Below are 10,574 nucleotides of genomic sequence, written 5' to 3'. Positions count from 1 at the left end.
TCCTGGGATCTAGCCCCGCATCGGGCTCCCTGCTGAGCAGGGAGTCTGCTTCTCCCTCTGCTCCTCCCCCTGCTCCTGTGTGCTCTCTCGCTCTCTCTCTCTCAAATAAATAAAAATAAAATCTTTAGAAAAAAATAATTGATGGGCTGTTGGGGCACCTGGGTGGCTCAGTTGGTTAAGCCTCTGCCTTTGGCTTAGGTCTTGATCCCAGGGTCCTGGGATTGAGCCCCGAGTCGGGCTCCCTGCTCAGTGGAGAGCCTACTTCTCCCTCTCTCTCCACTGCCCGTGCTTTCACTCGCTTGCTCGCTCTCTCTCAAATAAATAAAATCTTTAAAAAAAATAATTGATGGGCTGTTAAGGTAATAATTGTTATCAGCAAGGATCATCAATAGATGCTAAGCCATTGGGTGGAGGGTTGTTGGGGGACAAGATATTCACACATACCAACAGATCACTGCAGAGTCACCTACTAATTGCATGGAAGAAAGGTGCCTTTTACAACAGAGAGATCTGATGGTCACCACTTTATTCAAGGCGACCAAACTCGATGGAACCCTCATGGTGAGGCACCTCCTGGAAGGATGCACCATGAACTACACAACATCACCTATGAACTGTCCTTGCCAAAAGTGTTTGACCCAAATCTAATCAAGCTTTTACACCCATCCTTCAACTGACAGGAAATATAGGGGCTAGACCATGTACAAGTTAAATAGCAGTATAATGAAACAATCAGCCAGACCAGAATATGGGAAATGTTATAAAACTGTCAGGGACTTTTTTTTTTTTTAAAGATTTTATTTATTTATTTGAGAGAGAGAGACTGAGAGAGAGAGAGCACATGAGAGGGAGGAGGGTCAGAGGGAGAAGCAGACTCCCCGCCGAGCAGGGAGTCCAATGCGGGACTGGATCCTGGGACTCCAGGATCATGACCTGAGCCGAAGGCAGTTGCTTAACCAACTGAGCCACCCAGGCGCCCTGTCAGGGACTTTTGAAAAAACAAACAAACAAACAAACAAAAACCCAAAAGAAAAACAAAAACAAAAACAACAAAACCCCAATATTATGAATAAAAAGTGAGGGACCTGTTCTAGATTAAAGATTAAAAGAGTCTAAAGAGACCTAACCATCAGATGTGGTGTGTTTACCCTGATTAGATCCTGGCTCAAAACAATACCCAGAACAAAGAAGAATTTGATGACGAAGAACAGGAAAGGAGCGGCTATTTTAGGAGGCATTTTGGGAACAACTGGAGAAATTTGAATATGGACTGAGTATTAGACGATAAGAGGGAATTATTGTGAATTTTCTTAGATGCGATGCTCCATTGTGGCTCTTTAGAAGAACATCTTTATTTTTAGGAGATGGACACAGAAACATTTAGGGATGAAGTGTCACCATGCCCGACCCCTACATTCAAAGGGTTCTTCAAGAGCCTGAGTGTGTGATAGAATAGCAACTGTTGTTGAGTCTAGGTGGCTAGTGTGAGTATTTTCTGAACCATTCTTCTAAATATTAGGGTTGTTTAAATTTTTTTTAAAAAGTTGGGGAAAAATAAAAATGAAATGATGGGCTGCTTGGCGAGGCCGGGGGAGGAGATATTTTTCTAATCTCTGTAAATTGAAGCCAGCACTGAAGAAAGAATTGGGTTAATTACTTTTAGTACTGGGGCGGTTGGGGAAGAGTGGGAAGGAATTTTCCACACTGGCTACTTTCTGCTTCCCGAGTTAGTTGTTGTTTTCCCTATCTGGTGCTTGCTGGCACTTTCCATTCCCTTCTCCTCTCTCAGAGCATCTTCTTGAACTCACCATGAGGCATTGGCTGGTCAACTTCCTCCATTCTTCTCGTCTTCGTTAACTTGATCCCGTGTAACTTTTAACACCACACTCTCCCAGGATTCTTTTCATGTTTGGCCCACCCCAAACCATTTTCTTCATCTGACTTGTGAGAGCCACAATCCTTAACCCATGGTTCTCTTGCTTCTCAGAAACCTCTTCTTACTCATTCTGGAAGTACTTTCAGGGGAATGTGCATTTTGATGAAACCTACTTGAGGGAATTTTCTGTCTTCAAGAGAAGAGGCACTGAGTGGGTCATGAACAATTGTGGGTGTATATGTGTTTGGGGATGATGGTGACAGTGATTGAGGGGATCCATTTATCACCTTATGTACTTTGTATCAAAGGGTCTTTGTATCTAAAGTAAATGTTTGTTGAGGAAATGAATCTCTGGTAAGTGTTAGGTATTGACTGCTCCATCTTGCAGTCAGGGTTTATGGACCATTTTATGCATGTGTGCAATCCTGGAAGCCCAATATATTGTAGCAGGACCGTGATTTAAGTTTAGGACCAAGTATGTCTGGATCCTGGGATCAAGGTAATCGAGTGTGATCCCATAGTCCATCGTATGTCTTTTAGGATGGCAGAATTATCATTCAGTTCCAAGAATGAAGTAACAAACACAAAACTGGCAACTTCAATGTGTAAGAGACAGAGTCCTGTCAGCATACCTGATTGTCTACCCACACTGGTGAAGATGAACTGCAAGCAGTCAGGCAAATACTAAAGCAATCTTGTGAAACAGGTCAAGGGGCTGCCTCTGTCTTCTGTGAAGAGGGAGCACGAAAGAGCAAGGGGAAAGTCAGTCAGTCCAAAGCATTATGTCATGAGACTTTGGTGTCTGGCTCATTTTTTTTTTTCCATTCTTTGTTGTGATAGCATGGTATTCAACTCATGTGAGTGCCTCCTGCTCTTCTACTCTTGGCCCAGTGCCCTTTGTAATGCTCAGCGCGTGCAGCTTCCAACTTGCTCTGTGCTGGGGGGTGGTTAGAAATGCATGATTGGAACTTCAGGGTTAAGATGACAGAGTGAACCCACACATTTATAATATATTCCCCACATTTACCAAATGAAAATAAAACACTGACCTACAAGAATCAGAGAGAGAGAGAGAGAGAAAAATCAAATAAATAATAGACTTTTCAGTAGTATTGTTAGAAGCTAGAGGACAACGAAGCAATGCCTTTAAATATCTGAAAGAAAATGAATTCCGTTTTAGAATTCTATGTTCAAACTCTTAGTTGAATGTGTGGGAGAATAATAAAGACATCTTCTAGACATATAAGGCTTAAAACATTGACTTCTTATGCTACAGAAGAAGCTACTGGAGGATTAGCATCTCCAAAACAAGGAAGTAAAACAAGAACAAAGAAGACCCAGATTGCTGGAAAAGGGGGAACAAGAGCATGAAAATGATGGAAGGGAATTTCATGATAATGGTGAAAGAGGTCATGGGAACACAGCTGTACCCTAGGCATAGAATGTCATCAGTCTTGACCTGTTTTCAGAAGCCTCCAGAAAAGCTCAAGAGGAGATTAATAATATAACACACCCTAGTCTGAAAGCATGCAGAGATTTAGTTGGTTGAGAGTTTGGGACATTAGTGACTCCATTAGTGTGTTCTATTCCTTCTTAAGATGGATGTTATATAGCAGTAGAGCAGAGTCCCATCACTGCACCGAGAAGGAACCAGCTATGAATCCAGATGCTACCAAGTTCTGTGACCTCGCGCAAGCCACTTCTCTGTACATCAGTCTCCTTGGTAGTAAAATGGACTATAGAATTGTTACAAGGGTTAATTAAACAGGATAATTCATGTGAAACTGAATGTCCATCACATTATTAAAAGTAACAACACTTAAATCAAAGTAGCTATAGATTTGATGGAGTATCTATAAGCAGGTATAAATATTTCTGTTTTTTTTTCATCTGCATGAGACAAAGTAAGATTCTAATCATCTAACTGTCTTGGCATATTGCTGCTTAGTGCTGTGATTGGGTATAGTCTCATTGTTTTATGTACGTATGTATGTATGTATGTATTTTTTTTAGAGAGATCGAGAGCAAGGCAGGGGAGGGGCAGATGGAGAGGGAGAGAGAGAATCTTCAGCAGGCTCTTTGCCCAGCACAGAGCCTGATGTGGGGCAAAATCTCACGACCCTGAGATCATGACCTGAGCCAAAATCAAGAGTTGGACACTTAATGGACTGAGCCACTCAGGTGCCCCTATAGTCTAATTGTTTTAATTAAGTTCATTTTTTGGGGAAAAGAGAATGCTGAAGGATAAGATTTCAAAACTAGAAGTACATGGACTCTTTAGTTATTTTCCACAAACACTGAAAATCTGCTATATTTCAGACACTTTGATGGACTCCAATAAGATACACTTTTGTTTCTCTTAAGAAGAACTCAGAGTTTAATGAAAAATGATTCTTTATAAAGAGACACACAGACAAATCGTGGCAGGGGGAATTTAAAAAAGAGGAAGACTTTTTAGTAGTGTGTTTCTGTAAGTTCTAGAATGTGCTCCTGGAAATTGTCAGAACTTGCTTCCTGAAGTTCTTCCTCAGAATAGGATCTATAGTTCTCTATTCACAAAGGATTAGAAGAACGTGATATGTAGTGCTATACTTCCTTCACAGAATTCTAGAATTGGAGTTTAAAAAATTATAACAGGGAAAGCGCCAGGCAAACAGCAGGTGCTTAACAAATTCTTAGAATAAGTAAACAGGAAGAAGAGTTGGAATTCACTTCATTTCCAAGTAAGGAGGGTGAGCCCCCGGGAAACCAGGTGACTAGTTGAAGGTCGAGCTGGGAGTGGACAGAAACCACTGGTATGTAATAAGAAGGAAAAGAAAACCCCCTCAGATTTACCCTGAAAAGAGAGAGGAAAAAATCTTCCATTCCCTTCCCTATAGTGATGGCTGGCAGGAAGAAATACCGAATCTTAACTAAGCATTTATCCTGAGGCATTCATTTTTTTAAATTTTTAAATTTTTTTAAAAAGATTTTATTTCATCTATTTGACACACAGAGAGAGAGACAGCTAGAGAGGGAACACAAGCAGGGGGAGCAGCAGAGGGAGAGGGAGAAGCAGGCTCCTGGCCGAGCAGGGAGCCTGATGCAGGGCTCGATCCCAGGACCCTGGGATCATGACCCGAGCCGAAGGCAGATGCTTAATGAGTGAGCCACCCAGGTACCCCATATCCTGAGGCATTTATTAACAAATATTTATGGAGTGCCAGGCACTGTCCTGGTGTTTGTGCTACTTTCCCAGCAAAGCAGATGAAGTGTCCTGCTCTCATGTAGCTTCAGTCTAGCAGGGGTGGTGGCAGAGGGAGCTAGGATAATCAATAAACAATAGATATGGTGATAAGTATGTTAGAGCACATCATATTGCCTGGTAGGAGGTGATGGGTGCCATGGGAAATAGAAAAAGCAGAGCAGGCAGAGTGGGTGCTCATCCCAGACCCGTTTTCAGAGCCAAGGTGCATCCATCCCCCAGCTTCTGGGAGTATCAGCTGCCAATGGTCAGAGTTGCATCCTTTACCTGGAATTGCTCTCAGCCTCTGGGGATTTCCTCGCTCAAGGTTATGTCTCTCCCAGGGTGCAGCTCAGGAGAAATGCTTGGCTGACCTGGGGTTACAAAGACCCATTCCCTTCCTCACTTTGGAATACTCTGAGGGCTATCCCAGCTTGGGAGCTCCCTAGAGGGCTGGCTGAGGCCTCGGCGTCACCCATGTTGGATGCCAGCATCCCTCTCTGCCTGACCCTGCCTTCCTACTTCCTTATAGCTGTGTGTTCCATGAGTACTCTTCAAGAACCCAGTCTCAGAGACTTTTCCAGGAAACACAACCTAAGGTAGTAGGGTAAGAAGATCAGGAGTGGGAGAACAATGGGTTATAATCTTAAACGGCATGGCCAAATCTCATTGGGAAAGGGCCATTTGAGCAAAACTTGAAGTCATGAGAGCACTTTCCAACTTATGGAAACATAACCATAGAATAAGAATTCTTTGTTTTCCCCCTGGCAGCCCTAGGGATAAAGACTTGAGGCCCCCAGGGAGAGAAGGCAGAGGACAATGGTACCTGACAAAGGCGAGGACCCCAGCAGCCTGGTAAAGAGTCCTGGGCCTGGGAACAGGAAGTTGGCAATGATTTATAGGAAAAAGAGGTCTAATACCCACCGTCAGGTTTCTTCCTGTGCTCTCGTGCATGAAGCACCGATCCTCCCGGGATCTTAAATATTGGGAGGGTGCTGTCTCTGTGCAGTTTGCATGAGATGCTGGCTTGAGCGTATTCATTTGACTGTTCAAGAAAGAGAAACACCGAAGGCTGAAAGCGTGGGAGCATTTGGGCTACAAAAGAAGCATGCATATTTAGGAGTGTTATATATTTAGAGAGGTGACACATTTCTAGTAATCATAGAGAGTAAAATAAAAATATTTTTAAAGCAATGACAATGAATAAGACTTTTAAGTGGAATTTAAAACATTGAGAAATAGTGTGAAACCTTTCCACCTTTCATTTCAACATTCAAACTCATTCTGATGAAAGCTCTTTATTAATGACAATTTTAGTGCCTGTGAATCAGATTTTACTCTATATATCTCAAACAAAACTCCTTTCATTACACCTGCCAGTTGGGCAATGCCTTCCACGGGGGAGGAGGAAGCTCCAGCCTGAGTTCTGCCAAAGACATCAGCACAGGCCTGGGGTGGAGATCTGATCACCCTGTGCCTGCAATGAAATAGAGAGGAGTTTGAGGAAGAGAAATATTGAGTTTAAGGAACAAAATGAACTGATCCTGTCCAGATTCTAACTCAACCATGGTTTTACTTGGCTGGTATTCTATGCCCAGAGAAGAAAATGAGAGGTCCCGTGCCTTCCTGAAATGGTCTCTTCCTATGTGAGCTCTATTTTTAAAAGTAACCTTAAAAGAAAATCTCTTATCATAAAGACATATATGGGTCGATGGAAAGGGTTTTGCAGGACAACCTCCCTAATGCTTTCACCCCAGTGCAGCTTTTTAAAAAATTGGGTTAAAATATACACAACATAAAAAATAAAATAATAAAATAAATAAATAAATAAAATATACACAACATAAAATGTACCTTCTTAACCATTTTTAAATGTACAGGTCGGTGGCATTAAGTACATTCATATTGCTGTGCAACCATCACCACCATCCATCCACAGAATTTTGTTTTTTTTTTAAGTAGGCTCCACGCTCGAACTCACAACCCTGAGATCAAGACCTGAGCTGAGATCAGGAGTCAGACTTAACCTACTGAGCCACCCAGGTGTCCCCACAGAAATTTGTAATCATCCCAAACTGAAACCCAATCCCCATTAAACACTAACTCCCCATTTCCCTTCCCCCCAGCCCCTGGCCACCATTATTTTCCATTCAGTCTCTATGAACTTGACTATTCTGGGTACCTCAAATAATTGGAATCCTACAATATTTGTCCTTTTGTGTCAGGATTTCCTTCCTTTGTAGGGTTGAATGATACCCCATTGTAAGTGTACGCTGCATTTGGTTCATCCATTCATCTGTCGGTGGATGCTTGGGTTGCTTCTACTTGTGAACTATAGTGAATAATGCTGCCATGAACATGGGTGTGTGAGTCCCAAGTGTGGTTCTGCTTTTACTTTCCCAGGCAAACTTAGAACTTGATAGAATTTGTGCATGGACTTACTTTCTTTCTTTAGGCTAGAAAGACTTAAGTTGATAGATGATCGATAGATAGATAGATATACAAAAAATAAATAAATAAACCTGACCTTTTAGTTGACTAAATATTATAGAAGGCAATTTTGTTTCTGGCACATGCTACATTACTTCTCTGAATAAATAACTACCTCTTCAAGACTTTTATGGATGTGAGGAATGATGAGGTACTGAGAGAACAAGTCATGAGAAGAGGATGGCGTGGCCATGGTAACCCAGGTTTGGGCTGTCATGGACCTACACCAAGAAATCAAATAAAGATATGCTGGTATTGCAAAAACACACCCAAGTAAGGAACTGTTTAAAAGTCAGAAAAGCCCAAAATTCCAGCTGTGTTTTCTTGACTACCTCAGGGCTCAGACCTTCTATTTTTATTTATTTATGTTTAATTGAAGTATAGTTGATGTACAATATCATGTTAGTTTCCGGTGTACAACATAGTGATTCAACATTTATATATGTTACATAGTAATGCCCACCATAAATCTAGCTACCATCTGTCACAAAATTGGTATAGTATTATCAACCATATTTCCTATGCTCAGTGTTGCATCCTGTGTCTTATTTATTTTATAATTGGAAGTTTGTACTTTTGAATCCTCTTCCTCTGTTTTACCCATCCCCTCTGGCAGCTACTAGATTGTTCTCTGTATCTACGAGTCTGTTTTGTTTGTTTTGTTTTTTAGATTCTTCATATAAGTGAAATCATATGGTATTTGTGTATTTGTCTTTGTCTGTCTGATTTATTTCACTTAGCAAAATACCCTCTAGGTGCATCCATGTTGTTGCAAATGGCAAGATCTCAAGGCTGAATAATATTTCACTATCTATCAAGGGACACGTATGTTGCTTCCATAGCTTGCTATAGTAAATAATGCTGCAGTGAACACAGAGGTGCATATGGCCTTTCAAATTAGTGTTTTCATTTTCTTTGGATAAATATCCAGAAGTGGAATTGCTGGATTGTATGGTAGTTCTGTTTTTAATTTTTTGAGGAACCTTCATGCTGTTTTCCAGAGTGGCTGCACCAGTTTGCATTCCCTCCAATGGTAAATGAGGGTTTCCTTTTCTCCATATCCTCACCAACACTTGTAATTTCTTGTCTTTTTCATAATAGTCATTCTGACAGGTGTGAATTGATATCTCTCTGTGGTTTTTGATTTGCATTCCCCTGATGATGAGTGAGGTTGAGCATCTTATGTGTCTGTTGGCCATCTGGTTGTCTTCTTTGGAGAAATGTCTGTTCAGATCCTCTGCCCATTTTTTAGTTGCTATGTTTGTTTTTTTGGTATTGAATTGTGTGACTTCTTTATATATTTTGGTTATTAATTCCTCAGTTATATCATTTGCAAATATCTTCTCCCACCCAGTAGGTTCTCTTCTTCTTTGTTGATGGTTTCCTTTGCTGTGCAAAAGGTTTTAGTTTGACATAATCCCATGCATTTATTTTACTTTTGTTGTCCTTGCCTGAGGAGATAGACCCAAAAAAATATTGCTGAGACCAATGTCCAAGAGTTTATTGCCTATGTTTTCGTCTAGGAGTTTCATGGTTTCTGGTCTTACATTTAAGCTTGTACTACATTTTGAGTTTATTTTTGTATATAGTGCGAGAAAGTGGTCCAGTTATTTTATTTTTTTTTTAAAGTAACAAATGTGGGCGCCTGGGTGGCTCAGTTGGTTAAGCGACTGCCTTTGGCTCAGGTCATGATCCTGGAGTCCCTGGATCGAGTCCCGCATCGGGCTCCCTGCTCAGCGGGGAGTCTGCTTCTCCCTCTGACCCTCCCCACTCTCATGTGCTCTCTCTCATTCTCTCTCTCTCAAATAAATAAATAAAATCTTTAAAAAAAAATAAAGTAACAAATGCGCTTTTAATAGATCTACAGATAAAAACTACTCAGCGCAGGTCAGTAACCATGGCAGGCCCTACTCTGTTGGAACCATGCCTTGTGCGGTCTTCAGGACCTAGGCTAAAGGCTATTTGCATTATTTCATGTCATCCACAGTATTAGAAAAGAAAGGCATTAGATCAGTTTAGATGAAATGCAGTGTTGGCAGCCAAATCCAGTCTGTTATATTCCATATTTTTTCTCTAGTTCTTCTACTTTGTTGATGTAAGCTTTCATGGCGTCTTCCTTGGAAGTCCCTTTCAGAGGATTCCAGGCATCCCACTTGGTCTTGCCTTTGAGATCCAACAGCCCAGGCTGTTCTGTGTTTATGTCACCCACAGTTGCTTGTTTGTAGTGGCTGTAGATGAACAACATCTCATCATCTGCTGGCTTGGTCTTGAGGTGCTTAACATCCTCAGCAGCTTTGTCAAACTCAGCCTGAGACATGCTGGCGGGGTTGCGAAGATCCGGAGAACCCGCGGAGGCGGCGAAGAGCAGGAAACACACGACTCAACTGGCAAATTCATTCTTCGTCGTGTTGTTGTCCAGTTTCCCCAACATCATTTATTGAAGTGACTGTCTTTTCTTGGGGCTGAGACTGTTAACTCATGATAAGACAATATGAATTAATTGGGAATAAGTATCCAAAGGGTCAACTTTGGCTGTTCTTTCCCATCTTATTGCATGATAACATATCTCAGATTGTTCATAGCAAGGCTTCATATAGGTCAGATGATGTGACAGAGAATATACCATTTCACAGCTCAGACTGCCCTGTTGACCCAACCAGCAGTGTCTCAGATTAATGTCCCTGGCCAAAGAAGAGGACACTTAGCAGTTGTGAATGCTTAGGGCCTCTGGAGCTCAGGAATCAACTCCAGGACCCAGACTAACTCTGACCCTGGGCCAGATTAGGAGCTACATGACCCTTCATCTTTGCTTTTCCTTAACACATCTGCTCTCATTTCTCTTTCCAACTGCTTCCTTTGTTTACTCAATAATGCCACCAACCTTGACTTTCCAACATTACCTCTCTCAGTCATAGAGTTCATCATTATCTGTCAGTTGCGTCTGCATCTCTCAGTTGAAAATTTTGAGGGAGACTCAGATTGACA

At 41.5% G+C, this 10,574-nt stretch overlaps 1 protein-coding gene across 1 annotated transcript; it reads right to left on the bottom strand.

The window, feature by feature from the left end:
- Positions 1–9,422: 9,422 nt before the first annotated feature.
- Positions 9,423–9,974, bottom strand: LOC118027272 (acyl-CoA-binding protein-like). Its single transcript, XM_035030480.1, has one exon. The coding sequence runs from the start codon at positions 9,904–9,906 to the stop codon at positions 9,643–9,645; it is 264 nt and encodes an 87-aa protein (XP_034886371.1). The 5' UTR covers positions 9,907–9,974; the 3' UTR covers positions 9,423–9,642.
- Positions 9,975–10,574: the final 600 nt, after the last annotated feature.

Source organism: Mirounga leonina, unplaced genomic scaffold, assembly GCF_011800145.1.
Source record: "Mirounga leonina isolate KUSES-001 unplaced genomic scaffold, KU_Mleo_1.0 Mir_366, whole genome shotgun sequence".
NCBI lineage: Eukaryota > Metazoa > Chordata > Mammalia > Carnivora > Phocidae > Mirounga > Mirounga leonina.
Note: the sequence above shows the minus strand (reverse complement) of the source record. Positions and strands in the feature narration are given on the sequence as shown.

Excerpts from the sequence above, each read along its gene's own strand:
- LOC118027272 (XM_035030480.1), bottom strand. The coding sequence starts at position 9,906 with ATGTCTCAGGCTGAGTTTGACAAAGCTGCTGAGGATGTTAAGCACCTC.